The sequence below is a fragment of the Anolis carolinensis genome, chromosome 3 (genome assembly GCF_035594765.1).
Source record: "Anolis carolinensis isolate JA03-04 chromosome 3, rAnoCar3.1.pri, whole genome shotgun sequence".
Lineage (NCBI taxonomy): Eukaryota > Metazoa > Chordata > Lepidosauria > Squamata > Dactyloidae > Anolis > Anolis carolinensis.
Window position 1 is genome coordinate 228133103 of NC_085843.1, and position 22279 is coordinate 228155381.

General features: G+C 39.2%; 1 protein-coding gene across 1 annotated transcript in view; it reads right to left on the reverse strand.

The window, feature by feature from the left end:
• Positions 1-3000: 3000 nt before the first annotated feature.
• Positions 3001-22279, reverse strand: part of sorcs3 (sortilin related VPS10 domain containing receptor 3) — a 665522-nt gene continuing 646243 nt past the window's right edge. The window contains exons 26-27 of the mRNA XM_062976280.1: positions 8982-9142; positions 3001-7262 (exon numbers count right to left, since the gene is read on the reverse strand). Coding sequence (XP_062832350.1) covers positions 7198-7262; positions 8982-9142 — 226 coding nt within the window. The 3' untranslated portion in view covers positions 3001-7197. The remainder of the gene's footprint in view (positions 7263-8981; positions 9143-22279) is intronic.

A 22279-nucleotide genomic window follows, 5' to 3' on the forward strand; every position in this document is an offset into this window, starting at 1 on the left:
TATAACCATTTTCTGACACAGTAGGAATGTTACATGCCGAGTGCTGACTTTGGCTGTATTGTGCCTGTTTATTAAGCACAAGAAACTTGAATAGCAATGTATTAAGACCGTTTGTTAAGTGAAGATCAAGAATATTAGTGAAACACCTAAGATTTAGGCATTGACCAATTCCAAGCAGGAAAACAACCTAACTATGAACAAATTGATAAAAAGAGGAACGTTCTGAAAGAAAGTTTAATTAAAGGATTTTCTTGAAATGCACTCAAGGGTTACTAGAATCACATGGCTGATATAACCAGGTAAAAAGCAGACAGGAACCACTGACTGCTGTGTAATATGAAGTCCAGTAAGATCTTTCATTTAATTGGAGGGGAATAATTATTTGTTTAAAGGAGTTAACTTCATTTACATTAATGGAAGTTAGTCAGGATCTGCAATTGGATGGATAGAGAGTGAAGATACTGTAAAACCAGTTTTTGAGAAACAAATTTGTGGGTTTCTGTTGCAACTCTTTATTGCACCATTGCTTTTTGGTGGGATGGAGCTGGACATGTCATGCTTTAGTACCCTGCCCACCAGCAATACAGATCTCCTTCACTAGAGACAGGCATCTGGCTTTTAATGTGGGTTTCAAAGATCAGATCTGATACATTGTGTCTATCTTTTGTTTGAAATGATTAGATTATTTTATGGTCCTGTTGGCTAATGAGAATTTTCTATTTTCATTGCTCTTTGAGGTGCATGACTCACACAGCTTCTTGGGAGCCTGAAAATGTAATAAGGCTCTGGTTTGAACACATTTGGTGCCACAATTGGCTGCTGTTTCATATTTAGCTTGATGCCTTTCCTAGCAATACCTAGATTAGTGAATTGATGTTGGCTTATTCAGATTTAATGCATAATCCAATTTAAAATCTATGTTAAGTGAGCCTACTAGGCCTTTCTCCAAGCATATGAATTAAGACTGGTTTGAAAGTATCTGCTTCCTGGTTTATAACTAAAATTGTAATCACACATGAACAGGTGTATGAAGTTTATTAAGCCTCAAAATCTTCTTGGCTAAGAACTTGGGATTATTCGATACATCCTATCAGGCGTGTAGCCGGGGAGGGGAGGGGTGGGCTTGAGGGGCTTCAGCCCCCCCCCCCAATTCTCAGGGTGGTCCGTGAGAAGGCCTTACGTTTATTATTTAAACTGTTATGTTTATTCATATCATGATCTGATCACCATGTTCAATATATCCCATATGCATGGGGGTATTGGGATAACAATACAAAAGGTTTGCTAGGGTAGATCCTCTCTCACTGAGACTCACCCCCCCTCCCCTGAACCAAAATCCCAGCCCCCCCCCCCCCCAAAAAAAAAAAATCAAAATCCTGGCTAAGAGCCTGCATCCTATGCACTCTGGTACTACATAAAATAGCAGATACATCTGCTCTTCAAGGTAAAGTACATATCTTGCAATTGTCTTGATTTGGTGGTGACAGTCTTCATTAATTTTCTGTCATTCTACCTTTTCAGCTGCTTTTAAAATGTCACACTTTTTCTCTTTTCCCATTTTCCCCTTCTTCCTTGGTTTGTTTCCATTGGAGCCAACTCAATTGCAAAAGTAGCTAGCACTCAATTCAGTCAGCAGCGGGAGAGAGGAGATTTGGCGGGTGTGTGATTTTGCATTTCCCTGTAGATTTAGCAAAAGTAAACGGCTGAATCCCCTTCTAGCTTCTCTGGTCTTCCTCAATATATTTTGCTATTATGACCACAGTCGGATGTTCCTGGACTACTTGTGCCTCCATTTTTACTCCCCGCCATTGAAATAATGAGACCACACAACTATATGGGATAACTATGAGCAACTTTATTAATGTTACCAATTTAACTTCCTTTGTGACATGAAAACCTATTTTTAAAGGGTGGTGTGGAATAAGCAGAGGCAGTGGCCATCCAAGACATCCTCAGCTAACTTGGGCAAGACACCTGGGTCCCCTAAGTGTGACCCTACCTGAGCAGCTCTCAGGGCAATCTCCTAGGGAAGCTGCACAGAGAATTTGGTCCTCAAGTCATGAGGCCCAAATTCCCGCCTCTCCAAGACCATTCCCATTCACTGCCATCTTGGTTATCCGAACCCCTAAATGAGGGTTCCTGTTCCTGGCCTTCACCAAAATGGGTGCCTTAGGTGCACACCGAGATGTAAAACCCATCCCAGGTTCCTGCATGACCACCTATTTAAGACTCCCCAACACCAATTAGCCTCTAAAGCAGTGGTTCTCAACCTGTGGGTCCCCAGATGTTTTGGCCTTCAACTCCCAGAAATCCTAACAGCTGGTAAACTGGCTGGGATTACTGGGTTTACTGGGTCCCCAAAACACCTGGGGACCCACAGGTTGAGAACCACTGTTCTAAAGAAACAGTGTAAGGTAGGTGACCCCCCCCCCTCAGTTCTTGGGAAGAGGGAATTCCTACCCGGCCCCAAAGCAACCGCTAAGTACACTGTTAAAGGGCAGGAGGGTTGGTCTGCGCTTGTCCAGAAGTGAAACACAGAGTCAGGGCTTCAAGGTTAAAAGCCAGCCCCACCCACAAAAGTAATCCTAGTTTTGTTGTTTATTTGTTTAGTCGTTTCCGACTCTTCGTGACCTCATGGATCAGCTCATGCCAAAGCTCCCTGTCAGCTGTAGCCACCCCCAGCTCCTTCAAGGTCAAGCCAGTCACTTCAAGGATACCTTCCATCCCTTGGTTGGCCCCTCTTCCCTTTTCCTTCCATTTTCCCCAGCATCATTCTCTTCTCCAAGCTTTCCTGTCTTCTCATTATGTGGCCAAAGTCGGGCATTATTTCCTGGAGTATGGACTGGTTGCAATCCTGGTGGGACTATTTAACAATTTGTCTCTGCTTACTGGATAATTATCTCTGTAATGTTGGAGGATATAAATTATCTTTATAATGTCAGAGGATATAAATTCTTTGCCACCTGTAAGGAGGCACCACAAATAATGCACAGTGGCAGCTTTGATGTACAAAAATACATTTATTTTCAACAATTTCAAAACCACTGCCTTTTTTAAAGTAGAAATATTCAAATGGAACAATAAAACCAAGAACAGTATATAGGTACTTTTATGTATATATATGATTCATGCATTTGTCATACTTCATTTCAAATAAGTATCACAGTTGTCTGTCTTATTTAAGCTTAACATAAATAAAAACAAAATATGCCACTTTGCCAGCTTGCAAAAGTAATACATTTGGATCCCTGCTCTCTCTGTCTGGAGAAGCTGTACTCAGTGGAGACTATGGAGCCAATATCCAGGGCTCCTAAGGCAAGCCCAGCCCAGAAGACAATCCAGAGATCAGCAGATGATGGGGGCAGCACCACAGAGGGTTAGAGCACTTCAGTCCTGATCAATGCCAGCAGATATACTATCTTTTTTTTCTTCAAACTATTCTAATCAAAATAGAGCAGCTCACCAGGAATCATGATTATAGAGACTTACTTCATTACTTCTGAAATGTATTATTCCCTTCTACATAGCATTTATTTCCAGGCAAAGAAAAAAGGAATTCAACGTGAATAGCTTTTTTGGAAAATTGTGGTGGTAGTTGTTTTTTATTTGACTTGTTGATGCATTGTCTGTTTTCTGGTCTAACATTTATTTATTTTGCGGTGGGTTTGTTTTGGCTTTCATTAGAGTTGTTGGATCAAAAACTGGGAGGGCTCATATATCAGGTGGTGTTGCTTTGTCATGCAAACCAGGTAACAAAAAACGCAGAAGTATTTTCTTCTAAAGGTAAAGGTTTTCCCCTGACATGAAGTCTAGTTATGTCCGACTGTGGGGGTTGGTGCTCATCTCCATTTCTAAGCCGAAGAGCCAGCGTTGTCCATAGATATCTCCTAGGTCATCTTGCTGTCATGACTTAATGGAATGCTGTTACCTTCCCGCAGAAATGGTACCTATTGATCTACTCACATTTGCATGTTTTCGAATTACTAGGTTGGCAGAAGCTGGGGCTAACAGCAGGAGCTCACCCAATTCTCCACATTCAAACCACTGACATTTTAGTCAGCAAGTTCAGAAGCTCAGCAGTTCAATCTGCTGCACCACCAGGGGCATCTTCTATACAACCATTAAGGATATAAGAGCCCTCTTGTAACTGAAATCCTATACATAATTATCTAAAAGAGGAAGCATGGGTCTTGCATGTGAAAGTACCCAGATTAGCAAAGCTAGGAATGAGAGACTGATGAACTGGGTTGGTATTGTATAGGAAACCATGTTGAAAAGTTACTTTTTGAACTGCATAGCAGTGGATTTCAAGAGTTGTAGTTGAAGGAAATATTTTCCCTCCAAGATCTGAATTTAATATTTGGACATTTTTGCTATCATTACATTTCAAGTTCAAGAAATAGAAACAGCTGTTGATTTAATCTGCTAGGACTCAAGCTGCCTCGAGTCCCCTTTGGGGTAGAGAAAGCGGGTTATAAATAGGGTAAATAAGTAAACAGAACATACAACCTCTGTTAGGGAAGAAAATTTTTGTTGATTATAGCTTTGATATCTGATTCTAGTGAGACCTTTGTATTTCACAGACTTTTTTCCTTCCATGTGAGCAGAGCCAGCCCTAGGTATTTTTCAAGTGTAGGCGAACAGAATTTTGGCGCCCCCTCCCCAAACCAATCACTGAAAAATAAAAGTGTTGGATAAGCGAAAATGTTTGATAATAAGGAGGGATTAAGGAAAAGCCTATTAAACATCAAATTACATTAAGATTGTACAAATTAAGCACTAAAACATGTTTTACAACAAATCAACAGAAAAAGCAGTTCAATACCTTGTGGAGGCAGACCGTAGGAGACAGGAGTTGCCTCGATGGCACCCCCAACAAGATGGTACCACAGTCAACTGCCTAGTTGGCCTGGTGGTTGAACCCCCTCTGCATGTGAGGCCCTTTTAAGGTCTTGGAAGCCATATCATCATTAGTCTCTCAAAAATATCTTGATGGAACACTTAGCTGTAATGGCAATTTCCTATACAGTAGTGTTATTGACTTGAGCAAATCAGGAGTTTGAGGATGGGCTGAATATTTCTCAATTGTTGCTGTTTTTCTACTTATAGTAAAGGTAAACATTTTCCCTGACATGAAGTCTAGTCATGTCCGACTCTGGGGGTTGGTGCTCATCTCCATTTCTGAGCCGAAGAGCAGGCATTATCCATAGACACTTTCAAGGTCATGTGGCTGGAATGATTGCCATTGTCATCCCACTGGAGCAGTGCCTATTGATCTACTCACATCTGCACATTTTTGAACTGCTAGGTTGGCAGAAGCTGGAGTTAACAGCTGCTCCCGAAATTCGAAGTTCAGCAGCTCATTGGTTTAACCCATTGCGCCACTGGAGGCTCCATTTCTACTTATATTTGAGCTACTTGAGCTATGGTGTTGGAGACTTCCAGGAAAAAAATTGCTATTGGGCAATTGCTTTACTATACTGCTGGTTACAATCATGAACTCAGATCAGTTCGTGGCTTAAATTCAGTATGGACACTTCCACTGCATACAGATGAATCCAGTAATAAAGCATGCTATTGTTCAGTTAAAAACAGCTTCACCATCAATGAAATGGAACGTATTTCATGGCAAAGCCAAAATCCCTCATCTGAGTTACCTAGTTTATCTCATTATTTCTCATGACCGGTCAGATTTCTTTACTGCTGCGAGAATAATTATACCATGCTGGTTTGTAACATCTGGTGTTTCTGATCTCAGATCATTTTCACTGGAGAGCTGCTCAGCACTACAAAGGCTAGAGACAATCACACAGAAACATCAGCATGCCCACTTGCATCTTCATCTTCATCATCATTATCATCATCTGCTGAATTTGAAATTAATACAGTGAAGCTGGTATAAAGTGTGGTAAACATGACCATGACTAGGTAGAACAAATTGTGGAAGATTCAAAGGTTTAAGGACTGAACGTGGCAGAGAAGGAACCATTCAATTTGTTGTGGTAACCAATAGCTTAGGTTAAAAATTAAAACTAGATTCATTATTCTCTTGCTTTCTTGTTCACACATATTTTCCTGCCCAACCCTCTGATTTAAATGAATATTTCATGATTTGAATGGACTATTTCTGAAACTTCATGATAGAGTAATTAAAGATGTGATTCACTTCCATACAGTCAGACTGACCATATCCATGGATTTTTGGTATCCACAAGGTGTCCTACCAAAAGGCGAGTAGATACCGAAGACCCACTGTTTCCATAGAAGATCAAATACCTTAGGTGAGTTTTTAATTCCAAGGTATTAATTACCCAGTATCTTAAAATCACTGAGATACATTTCATTCTTTATCTAATTCCTCTTTGCAATATTGATCAAGAGTTAAATATGACAGGCAACTGATACGTATTTAGACCCCACATGTGATTCAGCTGCTCACTGCAGGATCTCAGTGAACTGTTTTGCTTCTTATGTAGGTGTGAAGGGGGTGTGCATGTGTGTGATTTGATCATTTTAAATTTTCTTTTACTAAACATTAAATTATTTCTCAGGAAATAAAAAGATATTTACATGGTCATTATCTACAGTTTGCCATCAGTATCCTCAGTATTAACATGCACCAGGGAGGGCCTCATTCATAAACTTGGTCAGGCGTGTTAGTGGCCATTTTGTGCATCCTGCCCACCCTCATGAGAACCCAGACAGAGTTAACCATGGAAGGCTTATTTCCCCATTTCAAAGATATACAATATTATATATATACTCAGTGGACTGGATCCAACAGGCTGCTAAGTGGGGGGAGAACCCGATACTGTATAAGAACAAGCCTGGTTCTGAACAATCCAATTGTCTTTTGAATCCACCACTAGCAAAGTAGGACAATTATTTTTGCTGCACAAGAAAATAGAAAATGTACCCCAAAATGTAAGTTCAGGGTCTTACTCCTGCTTTCCATGAAGCTTGTATTTTTCTATGATACAGTTGTTCAAATATTAAATTTATGAATGTGGCCCCAGGGAAGAAAACATTTTAAAAAACCAGAACTTTAAAAAAAATCCCATACCCTTCACCCAATAATAATAATAATGATAATAATTATTATTATAATAATGACATAGAATTTTCCCTTTGTAATAATAATATTATTAATTAAAAATAAAAACTCAGAAATGTCACTGTCAGAGTTGATTCCTGGTATCAAACACTAGTGCAGTTGGGTATTTCTTTTGTGCTTTCGCTGTTGGAGATCGTTGAGATACTTCCTAGGGAAAAGGAGAAAGACAGTCAGCGGAATGGCTTGTTGTGAGCCTGACCCCACTGCAGATAAGATATTGTTCATGTATCAACCACTGAAAAGTGTGTACTATATATTTCCTTTTCTGCTTTAATGAAGGGCTGGGGAACTTGTGACCCTAAGAATGTGGTTGGACTCTAATTCCTATCAACCAGCCTGACCCAGAGTGAGGAATAATATGAATATTCCTCAGTGACATTAGCAGGGCCACCTGTTCTCAAGCTCTGTATTACTTTTATAGATAATGAAGTTTCTTTATTCACTTGTCTCGTGGTGTTCACTGGTCTGACTAATGTTGACCGTTATTTTTTTTAACTGCCAAGATATGAAGTATTGATCATAACACAGAAGCGATACTGTCCCTGTTCAAAAAGGAGAGGGTGAAAACAGACATTGAGGAATAGTGGGAATACAGAATGAATAACACAGATTGTACGTGAGGAGGAGGTAGCCTGAGACTTGGAAAATTGAGTTGAATACAAAAGAAAAAAAATCCAGTACACTCTCCTTCACTGAATCTGTGTGTTTCTCCCTACTAGTAAAAAAACCCTCTGTTACCTTGAGATTAGAGTTTAGAAAAAAGATTTGGGTGAACTGCTTGTAAAATTTTGGTAGCCAAGGATGCTATGAGATTCTTGGAGCTGTAGCCCAAAAAGTAAGTTCCAAGCTTTGTTTAAGGATACAAAGCATCATAGTCCAAGAAATCATTCTAACATTATTCTTTTTTCAGTGACTTCCCCAAGACTATGGAACTCATTTTTACATTTGTCTAGATTTTGATAATAATAATAATTTTGAAAACTCAATATTTTTAAAGGGTTTTAAGGAGGGTACTATTCCATTCTTGCTGCTTTAACTTCATAATTTTCTAAATCAATGTTATCAGTTTTAACTATGTTTTAAATTGTTTTTAAATGCTGTTGGTAATTTAATTCCATTATAATGTTGTGGAGATTTTTTTTATTATGTTTTAACTGTGTTGCATTTTATCAGCAAACCGCCTACAGTGAGGTCAGGGCACAGATAGTTCAACATATCATTTACTGTATAAAGCTGTTCAATTATTTGTCCAGAAATGTTTCTCATCTCTGAAACAACATACCAATAAGATCTTCAGGAAGAGTAATAGCCTAGCATTGGTCCATGATTTAAGCTATTTCTCTTAATGAAAATCCTACTGTTGTTGTCAGCATTATGCATACAATCAGGGAAGCAGAGTATATTCGTTTCATCCATGATATACTGAGAAGACTTGAATAGGAATGCAAATCGTTGCTTACCTCATTCTCATGCATGAGAATGGAAAATTAAAAATACTTATCTCCGCTGGATGAGACAGTGAACTATTTTTGTGCATTTTCAAACACAGTGTTTGCCTTTCTGACACTTTCATTTTGCACAAATTATGCCAATGGTGTTTATGTAGACCGCAACAGCTGCTACCTTGTTGCATGAACTTTTTAAAAATAGAATTACTGGACAGAAGCTGGTTTGGCTGAGGGGCTTTCTTTGAAAATAATACAAACTTCAAAGGATTAAAACAGCACTTAATGATTCACTCTTCTGCAGGCAATTCCTGAAGTGGATCTTAACATTTCAACAAGGAATTTCAGCATGGAGAAAATCAGAAATTTGGTGACTATTTCTTACACCCCCTATTTGAGTGAACAGCAGTCCTGCTGCGTACCTATAACTCGTGTGTCCAGCTCTTTGTCCATGAGTTCTTCAGGATCTGTGAATTCACTCAGAGAGATTTTGGGAGCATTTTCACTTTGGCTGACGGAACCAATCATTTCTTGTTCCTTGTCATGCTGGACCTGAGCATATATATTAATCCAGGGGATTTTCCTGTATTAAGAAGCAGAAGCAAAGAAACCTTCCATTAGCTTCAGAGTGGCAGTTGTTTCATTAGCACTGATGACATTTTATCATTTATGTATATTAAATCACAAAAGCAAGAGGAACAAAGCATGAAAGAAGTATTATTATTATTATTTTTTAAAAATGACAGTATCATTTCTATTGAATATATCACCCAAAAGAGAACATATACATCATAGTCAGATCTGGTCCTCACTGTGGAAGAACATGCGAGTCAAGAATAGGGCTCCACAGTCACCTACGTATCCACCGCCAAGACATTAGACTTGGAAGCCATCATACTCAGACAACAAGGTATCGCCTAAGTATAAATAAGTAGTCAGATATGGAAAACTGCAAGCTTAAGCTTTCATTCTACTAGTCCTAAAATTATACTTAGAAGATGTTAACCCTCTTATTGAACCTGACAGTAACAAAAATCCAACCCCACCTAATAGGTTTCCAATGATAGATAGATAGAGGTAGATAGATTATAGATATGCCAAGATATTGCATCATGAGATATAGCTATGCTGCTGTTGCTTCTATTTATTTATGTCCTGCTTTTCCTCTCCAAAGGGAAACTATTTCTGTATTTCTAGGGTGAGGAAGGATGAACAAGGATACATCTAGCTATTTTCCTTTAGCTGGATGCTTTGCAAAAGGCAGATGCATGGTCCAGGAGCGGCCCTAGGTTTTTTTTAGTATGTAAGCAAACCTAGGGCCGTGCCCCCCCCCCCTCGAAATTATGCCCCCCCCCCAACTTAGCGGTGGTGGCAACCATTGGGTTGCTTGCCGCGGAACAAGGACGTACTTGGTATTCTTGCGAGATTTTGCGAGATCTCGCGAGAATACCAAGTACTTTCTTGTTCCATGGTGAGCGACCCAATGGTCGCCACCGCCGCCACCACCGCCACCACTGCCGCCACCGCTTTGAGTGCACCCAGCAAGGGCTGCGCCTGAAGCGGCAGCTTCATGGGCCTCCATAAAGAACCAGGCCTGGCAGGGTCATACCCTCAAGGTATCTGTCGAAGCACATCCAGCTACAGAAGAAGAGCTGGGCTTATCACTGCTCATCCCCCTGCTCTCTATCAACATGAAAATTGTTGTATTGGGAGACAGTTAAAAGGTAGGTTGGGGAGATTTTGGCTATTACATAGCCAGAAGACCCATGTTGTTAAAAGACCATCTAACCTGCACAATGACCATAAAAGTGATTTTTCCTGGCATAGGTCAGACTTAAATTCATGAAAAGGATGCTAGTTGAAACACTAGGAAGATTAATCCTACAAACAGATATAATAATCAACATCATGTTGAAGAATTAAAACCAGTAATTGAATCCTTAAACCCCTGAATTGGTATCTAGAGGGCAATGGGATAGATCAACTCCCCATCAGAGAGTTGGAGGAGAGGCAGCCTCAGGAGTTCTGTAACTCTTACCTCTTCAATACACTAACCCCAAATGAGAGAGATAGAAAAAATAAGGATCACTGGCACAGTATTGGAATATCAAAGGAGGCTTTGAACCTGCAGGAACAGAACCTTCCAATTCCCTAGTTTCATGGAGAAAATGTTACAGCAACATCTATACCATTGAAGGTGATATAAAGAATTTGTCTCAAACTGACTGCAACAGAAAAGAAATTGTCCTTTTAGTGGGAAAAAGGGAAGGATAAAAGCAAACCATTACTCTCACTACACCATCAGAAACCAAGTAGGTTTAGATAAGTCAAAGACTCCAGTCTTGGAGTATTCTGATTTAACAGGTAGACTCATTTCAGTTCAAGTACTTTAATCACATCACTCCTCTTGCTGATGGTTCACATCTCTGCTTTGTTTATCAGCCTGGAATTCTAATTGAAATAAGATTTTGCTCACTGATTCCAGTGACTGGAGGTGACTGTGCAGGATCACAGAAATAAAGAGAAGCAAGAGTTTATGTAATCCACACCTTCAAAATACTTTAAAGATATGCTTTTCCACTCTATTTGAAGAGAAGAGATCCACACAACCTCACAACCTCTGAGGATGCCTGCCATAGATGTGGGCAAAACGTCAGGAGAGTATACTTCTGGAACATGGCCATACTGCCCGGAAAACACATAACCCTGTGATTCCGGCCATGAAAGCCTTCGACAACAGATCCACAATCATTTATGGCAATTTATTCAACTACTTGTATTAACTGACACAGGCCATGTGATTTTGCTGACGATGTTCTAGATGCCATTTAGTAAATAATGTGGTTTATTCCAAGCAATCTGAGGAACAAATAAAGCAAAACAAACAAAAACAAAAAAACAATGGAGGTGGATTGCTGTGAGTTTTTTTGGACTTTATGGCCATGTTAAAGGTGCATTCTCTCCCGTTTCGCCCACATCCTCAGAGGTTGTGAGGTAGAGTTAGAGTTGGAGGTAGAAAATTTCACAGTGAAGCAGGAACAGGAGTCAGTGAAATAGAAAGGCAGTGGACAGTGTTTTATTATAATATGAAATGAAATGTAAAATATTTCATCCTCTGATCATGAGGTAGATTGGTCACATTTCATGTGGTCAACAAGAAATGAACTGTGGAAAGAGAATCCAACTGACACAGCTCAAGTGGGATAGCTGGTTCTCAAAGATTTTTACTTGGTCTTAATGTCTGAAGGAAACAGAGAGTTGAAATGTTAATATTGAATGAAAAACCCCATAAATCACCAGCAGCTGATTAGTAGCCAGCTGCAATAAATCACTACTGACTGAGAGGTCATAAGTTTGAAGCCAGCCCAGGTCGGGGTAAGCTCCCGACCATTTAATAGTCCGGCTTGCTGTTGACCTATGCAGCCGAAAGACAGTTGCATCTGTCAAGTAGGAATTTAGGTAACGCTTAAGCAGGGAGGTTAATTTAATTAAGTTATGACAACATAAAATCTCCAGCAGCAAGCGGAAGAATAAGTAAGTATTCCATCAAGGACTTAGTGTCACAAGTGGACAGTGCAGTAGCAGCTCCCCCTGTGGCCGGAATCGAGCATGCCCTCATGAAGCCAGATGCTGGAACGTTAAATTGCCTCTGTGTCTGTATTTGTGTTTGTCTATATATGTCGTGTGTCTAATGGCGCTGAATGTTTGCCATGTATATGTGCATTGTGATCCGCCCTGAGTCCCCTTCGGGGTGAGAAGGGCGGAATATAAATACTGTAAATAAATAAAATAAATAAGATTCTGGGAGTTGTATCTTAAAAATATATATAATTTTTAAGCTGTGCTATGACTCTACCTTTATTCTGAGTGGACAACAAAGGGTCACGTCTGGCACCTCTTCAGGTGGCTTAATTTAGAGAGGAATAGTCAACATTCCTACTTTTATCTTCATTAGAGCACATATATCTGATGCCTTTGATTTTTCTGCTTTATCTTTTAAGCCCTTTAACATTCTCTTAGTGCTCTTGAACACTGATGGCCAAGCTCATTTAGTTTTGGTGCATGCTTGCCTGATTTTCTACATCTCAATTAGGACAATGATAGCTCACATAATGTGTCATCATTGCTTGGAATGCTTGTCTGGGTTCTCCCTTGCTTCTTCTCTCATTTTAACTCCTAGTCTTTTTGAATTTACATAGAGTTCACAGGCAGCATCTTTCTTTGCTTCTCTGAAAAAGCCACATAAAGGGAAATCCATTTTAGAATGAGGCTCCGAGATCCTAGTTTAGTCTTTGATCAATGCAACATCCAATGATACTTGAATGGGCACCTTTTCAACACAATGCATGGAAAAGGTGCATGTCCAGTGCCTATTAGAGGTACTTGAATGTACGTGGTTCCCTCCTGCCAGTAGACTATATGTGCATACCCACATATATTGTCCCCCTTTCATATCTAATAAAGGACCTCATAAAATTCACGGTGAGCTATCTGAATGAAATAAAACCCCATTGTGCTATTCTCTGTGCATGACAGAGGAGGAGAATGGCATCAAAAGGAGATTCTGCAATAGTTGCCTCTGACTTATTGATTTCATTATTGCTCAATAAACGAGCACACATTTTGGATGAAATAAAACACTGCACTCCATTAAAATTTTATGTTTTCTGCTTCCATTTAACATATACCTGCATCTTAGATCATCTGTGAAGAATACATGATTTCTAAGATATCTCTCTTCCATTTTAATAATGGAAAAGGAAATATATTTACTAATGGGTAGACTAGGAACCTTCCACTAGCTTCATATTTTTAGAAAGTTCAAAAGCTTTAGAAATTGGGTTGTTGTGTTTTCCAGGCTGTTTGGCCATGTTCCAGATGCATTCTCTCAGGGCGGATCACAATGTACATATACATGGCAAACATTCAATGCCATTAGACATATAACATACAGACAGAAGCAGAGACAAAGACACACAGGAAATTTAACATTTTCCAGCTTCCAGCTTCATGAGGGTATGCTCGATTCTGACCACAGGGGGAGCTGCTGCTTCATCATCCACTGTGACACCGAGTCCTTGATTGAATACTTCTTCATTCTTCTGCACACTGCTGGACGATTTTTATAATGTCGTAAATTAGTTAAATTAGCCTCTGCATAAGTGGTACCTAAATTTCCTACTTGATAGATGCAACTATCTGACTCGTTGCTTAGGTCAACAATGAGCTAGGCTATTTTTTAATTGGTCAGGCACTCAATCAGACCTGGGTTGGTTCTGACCTCTCAGTCAGTAGTGATTTATTGCAGCCTGGCCCACATCTATGGCAGGCATCCTCAGAGATTGTGAAGTATATACCATAGATGTGGGCAAAACATCAGGAGAGAATGCTTCTGGAACATGGCCATACAGCCCGGAAAACACATAACAACCCAGTGATTCTGGCCATGAAAGCCTTCGACAACACTTTAAAAATTGATTCAGACATGATGTAAGATATCTTCAGAATGAAAATACAATTGAATTCAGAGCTATTCTTACTGGAAGTAATAAAACCAAAGGGCTGAACTGTATCTGTGTGTATATATAGTGCCTCTCGTAATCCCAAAATGCCCCGTGCAGACATATCCGTGTTTTGCTGGAGATCAGTTTCCTCTTCAATGGAGGAGAAACATAAAATGTAATCAATATGTCTCCTTATGCTGTTATTTGTTCACAGCAAGATACTTTTTTCACTTTCTAATAATTTCCCTCCCAGCACATATGAGGCTCACATAGCCAAGTGTACAAGACTGGAAGAATAGTTTGTAACATAATTGCCTAGTAAGGCACCAGAACACTTTTCTTCACTCAGCTCACTCATAAACAATGTGTGTGTGTGTGTGTGTGTGTGTGTGTGTATTTTCCATAAGAGTGTCAATTGCAGCAATCTACAAAATAAAAAATTCATGAAGGCGCATGTTTTGCCTACCTTAGCTAAGCTGAAATTCAGTATTCAAGCTGGCATTCTACCTAATTGCAAAAATACACATTGCTAATGGAATTAGTTTAAGCTATCACTATAAAGCAAGATGTTCTCTTCAGTCCCTGCAGGGGTTATAAACTGTACGTTTCATTGTTACAGACTATTGTTCATACTTGTGAAGTAGAGTTTTATTTTTTAGTGTCAGGAGCAACTTGAGAAACTGCAAGTTGCTTCTGGTGTGAGAGAATTGGCTGTCTGCAAGGATATTGCCCAGGGGATGCCCGGATGTTTTGATGTTTTTACTATCCTTGTGGGATGCTTCTCTCATGTCCTCGCATGGAGCTGGAGCTGATAGAGGGAGCTCATTCACACTCTCTCTGGGTTGGATACGAACCGGCCACCTTCAGGTCAGCAACCCAACCTTCAAGTCATCAGTCCTGCCAGCACAAGGGTTTGACTCACTGCGCCACTGGAGGCTCCAGTGAAGCAGATAGGAGCTGTGGTTAAAAGGGCACCAGATTGACAAATACTGCTATGAAGCAGGGTTGGGCAGTGTTGTGGTAATTTTTAAAAGAGGGAAAACATTTTAAAGTGTACATTATCATCACCTGCAGCAGCAGTTTAACAGATCAGAATATTTTTGAGTTCAGCAGTAAAGCAAATGACCTTCAGCAATACAGGGGCAGAGTCAAGGTTTAATAGACTTTATTCAAAGAACTATATTACTAAATATTTAGTAACTAAATAATTACTAAATAAAAAAATAAAGGGCCTAGCTTTCTAACACTTTGAAGCAGACATCTTGTCTCTCTCCATGCTCACAGGAGAACAAAAATGGAGAACTCGGGCTTGCCATATGACTGAAACTCTTCATATAGAAAGAGGCGTGTCCTTGGGAAGTATCAGTCTAACAAGCAGGTAATAGGATAAAGTAACAGGTAGACAAAGAGAACAATGGGGGGAAGGGCTTTCCTTGCCAGCTAACACATCTATTTCTTTTATGAGGACTATAAACGTATGCAGGATGTGACTGAGTTCCAATAGGCAGAATGCCTAGAAAGGTTTCTGAATTCTTATTCTATTTGGAAAATTGTAAAATAAGAACAATTTTTTTCTTATCTGTAAATTAAGCTGTTGAAGTTAAGAAAATTGTCATGGTGGGTAAAGAACCAGTAATCCAATTTTGTATGAAATTAAACTACGAAGTCAGTTCTGATAAAGGTCTAATTTTAACTACATGCTTTCATTCTACCTAGTGAAATTAAAGTTTAGACATTGTCTCATGCCTCTTTTTAGCTGGTGAAGAGAGTCTTATGCTCTCACCAGCTTATCATTATTCAGGGAAATTGGGATCAAGCAACAATAATCCACAGCAGGAACAATGAGTGGTTAGACACAGGGATTCTCTACTACCTTTTTTCACTGAACCCTGGGTTTTTTTATCCTGCTTACATCCTGCTTGCATCCTGTTGGTTTTTATAGTGTTTTGTATAAATGCTTGTTAGTTGTTCTTTCTGTCAGTGTAAATGCATATGACAATTTGTCAGAGCATTAATAAATTGATTGATTGATTGATTGATTGATTGAAAGCATAAGAAAAATGTGCTTTCTTTGTAACATTTGCCTGATTTGTTAAAACACTGGAGGCGCTAACCAAGGTGCTGAACCATTGTATACTATCTTTTAACGTTTGGACTAAAACCTAGAGTAGATTTACTGACACCAGAAGCCACAGTGACAATTATTCGCCACTCTGCATGTGGAGCATACAGCTAGCGTTGTGTAGTGATTTGAGTACTGCACTAGAATTCCAGGAAACCAAACTCCAGAGCCCCACTTGGGCAAGTTGCACTTTTCTTGTTCTAAAAGGAAGACAATGCGACACTTTCTCTGAATAAATCTTGCAACAAGATCCATGGGATGGGGTGCCTTAAATCAGAAATAATTTGAAGGCACGCAACAAGTGAAACATAAGCAGGAAAAAATAGAAGTTTTGCCTATAAAATAGCAAATCTGTAACCTTACATCAGGTTCTCAGGAAAGAAGGAAGGAAAGAAGGAAGGAAGGAAGGAAGGAAGGAAGGAAGGAAGGAAGGAAGGAAGGAAGGAAGGAAGGAAGGAAGCTTCACCAAACTCACATCTGTTCCTTTCTTTCATGTGGACACATACTTGATCCTTTTCATTAACTGAAGGAAGGCAAAGGGAATTCATTGCAAAACTACATTTATAGACTCCCCTACCCCTTAATATAAACAGGGAAGGTAGGTCAACACATGCAGAAATGCTTAGCAGTGTAGCTTGTTTGCATGTTGTCATCCCAGTTGACTTTTGGCTCAGACATACGCAGGATCTTTGAGAAACACACACACACACACACACACACACACACACACACACACACACACACATTTATTGCTAAATACCAAAGGGGTGTAACAGGTAAGTACCTTTTAACCAAAGGAATGCAGACTGACAGAATTGGCAGACTAGTCAGCCTGGAATGGAAAGAGGCACCATCTGGTAAATCACCCCTGGTAGCAAAACGTCTGGGGCCAACCCCCTAGCTGATCAAAGATTGGCTTGTAGCTGTAACATTATTCCGATTACTCCTGTCTCAATCCATGGCCTAAATATGATAGCTTCATACAACAGAATTAGGAGAATAAAGGTGCCATCTCAGGCAGAGGGACAATGGACTGCAATATTTAGTTCTCATCTTCCAAGATTTGGTCCCATCTCAAAAACAAAACTTTTAAAATAATAGAGTGAATATAATGGGGGTCATTTCCCTTTCTTCGGGCTATTTGATACACTGCTACTATGGGTATCTCTCCAAGTTGACTAGGCATCGATGAAACGGACAACTGATGTCACAGCCTTCACCTCATCCCATCTCTTCTGCTCTATGTCCATCATGTGCCTTAAGTGTCAAGAGTGGGTTTTTTTTAGTGTTTTGATACTCAGAAACATGAATACATCAAAAGCTCACAGCACAAATGTCAGCTCAATTTAAAAAAAATGTTTTTTTATATGATCAGAACTGTTAGCTTTAAAAACCTCTTTCAAGATTTTACCTTCTTTTATAGCTTCAAGAAAGTTTTCAAAAGAGCAGTACACGAAAAACAACAGAAACCTATCTGAATTCAAAGGGATTGTGTTCTCTTATACTGCACGTCCTTGAAGCACCCTCGTCATTAAAACTTCCTGGCCAAATTGGATAATCTAAACTAGATTTAGGAGATACACTGCAGATGTACTGCATTTAATACCCTCTAATGGCAGCTGTTCCATCTTCATCCACTACCCCCAGTTCCGTGTGTAGATATCTGCTGCCCCATAATGTAGTATGGAATGCTACCAGCCCTGGTCCACATTAGCCTAACAGACAGTGACAGATGGATACTAGGCATGTGCAATAGATTAAAAAAAATGTTTCAAATGTCATTACAAAATTAGGGGGTGCCGGTGTTTCATTTCTAAAGCGTTTCTACAGTATAGTTAGTGCAAATTTTGTTACTAGAATGAGAGTAATGAATTTTTGTTATTTTTTCATTATAGTAATTGTGCATAATTACTACAACTGAGGAACTTCAGGGGCTCCTTTCTCCCTCATTTTTACAGCTATTGGGGTGTACCACTGTTAGCCCATCAAGTTTCAGAATGTTTCACTTATCCACAGATTTTTGGGGAATTTTCAAGGTTTTTATAAACAACATTTTTTTAAAAAAAGTCTACAAGAGCTATCTCCTTAAATTTTGTATACAATGACACAAGATAACAGAGGGTAATTCCCCCGAGCTTTCAGAAATATTCATACATTTACTGATTTTAGGAAATATTTTAAAATTTTGACAAAAAAGTTTTTTAAAAGCCACAACAGCTATCTCATTATTAAACAATAGAAACCAATATTAACCAATTCTATATATTCATAGAATCCTAGAGTTGGAGGGGACTCTCAAGGGCCATTTAGTCAAAGTCCCTTCTTCCAGGCAGAAGGGCACCATCGAAACTCTTCTGACATATGGCCATCCAGCCTCTAAACAAATCAATATGTTTCCTTTATTGAGTTGGAAGGGACCCCCAAGGGCCATCCATCTAGGGATTTCTTCCTAGCACAGCACTGATTTAAATAAATAATAATAATTTGTTGTTGTTGTTGTTACTCACTAGAAGTATCAGTCAGTCCTCCCTCTTTGCAGATGCAACCATTCATTGGAACTCTGGATGGCTGCTGCTATGGAGGGACAAATTTCTTCCCTCTCCTGATTGGGGCTTTCTAAAGCGAGCAGAATTCTGGGAAATATAGTTTAGGGCAGGGCCTTTTGCATTCTCTGCAAAGGGTTCCTCGCCTTCCCAAACTACATTTCCCAGAGTTCTGTGCTTTCTTTCCCAGTCAACTCTGCTTTCTCTTTGTTTTTCCTATTGTAATGGCAAGAGGCCATTAATTTAAAGAGGAATGTCATGAATATGAATATGACTTTGAGAGGCTTCTGAGCATTACAAAATTAAAATAAAAAAGATTGGGTAAGTTTTGATTCTTAAGTTTTAGGCACAGGCCATGCCCATGTGTTGGAAGTACTTTGAAGGTACACATTTAATTAATTTTAATACGACTTACCAAATTTTTGTGCAAGCCTATTCTTCTATCCACTTTCCCAATCACATTTTTCAAGCTTGCCGTGTCCTCCTCTGTGAGGAGGGATCTCTGCGGGATTTTGCCGTGTGTACCAGCAGTAGTAAAAATGTGGTTGAGATAAGGATGTGATAAATGGGTGCAAGGGAGATATTTTATAAATATGCTGCCTTTAGAGGCCATAAAGTTAACAGAGCTCTACTGGGTTTGTACATGGCTTCTAGGGTTGTGCAAAACTTTTTGGATATAATTCATTAGATTCATACATACAAAGCAATATTAATAAATGGGAGAGGCCATCACACAAAAAACTTAAGATTCAAAACACTGACCTATGACTTTTGGATGGGTTGCATAAGTCTCATAAATAGCTCCAGGTCTTCATCAAAGGTGTTGTGTTTGGTTCTCAAAAGGACCTTGAGGTGGATAGTGAGGCCAGAGTGAAGGAAGAAGTTCTGCTTTTTCCCCAAAGGGTGCAGCAAGGGGGGGGGGGATGACTGGCTGGATGGCCAGGCAAGGAAGAAGCTCCTCTGCACGTGGCTGGCTCAGAGAGAGAGGCAGAGACCACACTCACATTGAAGCTTTAAAGCGGGAAGTGAGCAGAAATCTTGGAAATGTAGTTTAGGGCAGGATCTTTTGAATTCTCTGGTGCTGCTGATCTGGAGGCAATGCAGCACCTCCGTATTAAAAGTAACTTCTCCAACTTGGAGAGGGAATACGCAAGCATTTTAATGCAGGAAGCAAGAAGAATTCTGGAAAATGTAGTTTAGGACGGGGTCTTTTGAATTCTCTACCACATGGGTCCTTGCCTTCCCAAACTTCATTTCCCAGAATTCTGCTTATCGCCTTGTGCCTTCTCCTCCTCCCTGAAAGTTTTGGTGTTCATTCTCTAAAGGGATTTTGAGATAAAATGGGTTGTTGGGAGTTGAATTAACCCTGTGAGGTAGGCAAAGTTGAGAGGCAGTAACTCCAAAGTATACCTAGTAGGTTTCCTATTATTATTGTTGTTGCTGTTGCTGTTGTTATTTCAAAGGCTGGAGGGGAATCGGTTGGGGTGGTTTGACTGTGCTTTTCCTTCCTGGCAGAATAAAGGGGGTTGGACTCCCCCCCTTGTGCAATTACTTAATGAAAAGTATTGAAGAATTCGTTATATCATTATAATTACAATACAGACCCCTAACGATATTTAAAAACACTTTAGAAACGATTCTCCATGCCCCCCAAATTTAGTAATGAGTATTGAGACATTTTTTTAATTGATCGCACCGGTCAAAGCTTCTCTACGTTAGACTCTCCTCCAACACTGATGTAGCTATATCCTTAAATTCCCAAAAGGACACCCAGGTAGTGTTAATCTGGTCTTCAGAGAGAAAGGAAATTTTGATATAAAATTAGTAGAAATATGACTATATTAAAGTTTTTTTAAAACCCTTGACAACTTAAAATATTTTTGAAGGCGAGTCAGTGTAAAAGCATCAAATTTCAAAATGCTTATAGATATTTTATGTTTTTAAAAATGGATTCTATAACTTCATTTGCATGTGTTTTGGATGGTGTTATGTATGTACAAAATATAACACCAAATCAAATGTATCCCTCCTCCTCTCCAAAGAGTGTATACACCAAAACCTGCTAGTTTTAAGAATAAGAAGAAATCCTACAAAGTTTTTAATCAGGGTGGTTGATTTGGCTGAAGTAGCTGCACACAAACACACACACTTTCAAACATAGGCTAAAATCTCCCAACTCCACTACATTTTGTAGTAATAACCTACCAAGCGACATGAACCTTGACAAAAAGTCCATTGTCAATGCTTAATTCAACATGGGGATATGGTGATGCACTAAAGTCACTGTAGCTCATTGCAGCATCCTTTCATCTTTTTGAAAATATAATCAGGAGTCAGATGTTTGTTTTATAACAACTGTAAAGAATAGAATGGCAGATTTTGGGGAGATGATCATGGGCATCAAAAGTAATGCAGCATAGACACCTAAAGGAGGGCTTCTGTATGGCAATTGTTTCCAGGATCTAGCTACACCTTAGTATGCTATCACCATTCCCCAAATGTCAGAAATGTTTTGAAATATGACCTTTGAGAAACAGTATATCTATATTTTTCTTGTGATCTACAGAACAGCATGTTGAAAGATACAGGGACAGAACTTGGGAAAAGTTACATTCTTGAACTGCTAAGACCAGAATCTCCCAGCACTAAAATCCTCCATTCTGAGCATTGCAATCTAGAAAAACAAAAGCTTTTTAACTCAAAGATTTGAATTGCTCACATTGTAGATCGCCCATTGACCAAGAAGGTGCAGGATTAGTTCTCTATTTCTAATTGGAGAAAATTCTAATGATTTACTTTCAAGTCAAGACTTGCTGACAGAATTAAAAAAGTGTTACTAAGTAAATGTATAAAAATGCTATATGATCCTGGTATGAAACCAAAGAGTTCTCCACATAATACACAGGGAGTATGGGAGACTCTCTTATTATCTTCATTGTTGAGGCCTCTTGTTTATGACATTAATCAGAATAATCAAGATAAGAAATTGTAACTGGGTCTATGATGGGTAACCTCATTCCTTCAAACAGGCAGAATCTTGTGGAGTTGTATGCTTGAGAAGCTGCCAGGTTTTGACAGAGTTATTCCATGTTTGCATTTTTCAAGGAAATAGTTGCTCTTATGCATCAGCGTCTTTGGAAGTATTTAGAAGATAAACCTTTCATGCATAGGGACACTGGGGTTTGGAATATTTATATGCTTCATTTACTGTGGAAGAAACAACAACATAAAGCCACTGAACAGGGGAAAAGACAAGAATCACTACCAAAATGGCAGTCTATATAAATTGGCCAATACATACATAATACAAAAATTATGCTGGGCTCCATATGTTTCCACTATTGGTAGATATCAAACTTCCAAAGAACTAAGCACTTATCTGAACAGAGCCACATTATCTCAATGAATCATTAATTTGTGAATTCTCTTTGGACAAGCTGCAATATTTTGGTTCAGGAAATAACACCCCTGAAATAATTCAATCATTTCTTCAGGAAGCCAAAATTGTATATCTTTAGATACTGCAGAGAACTGAGTGATCCCGTGATGCA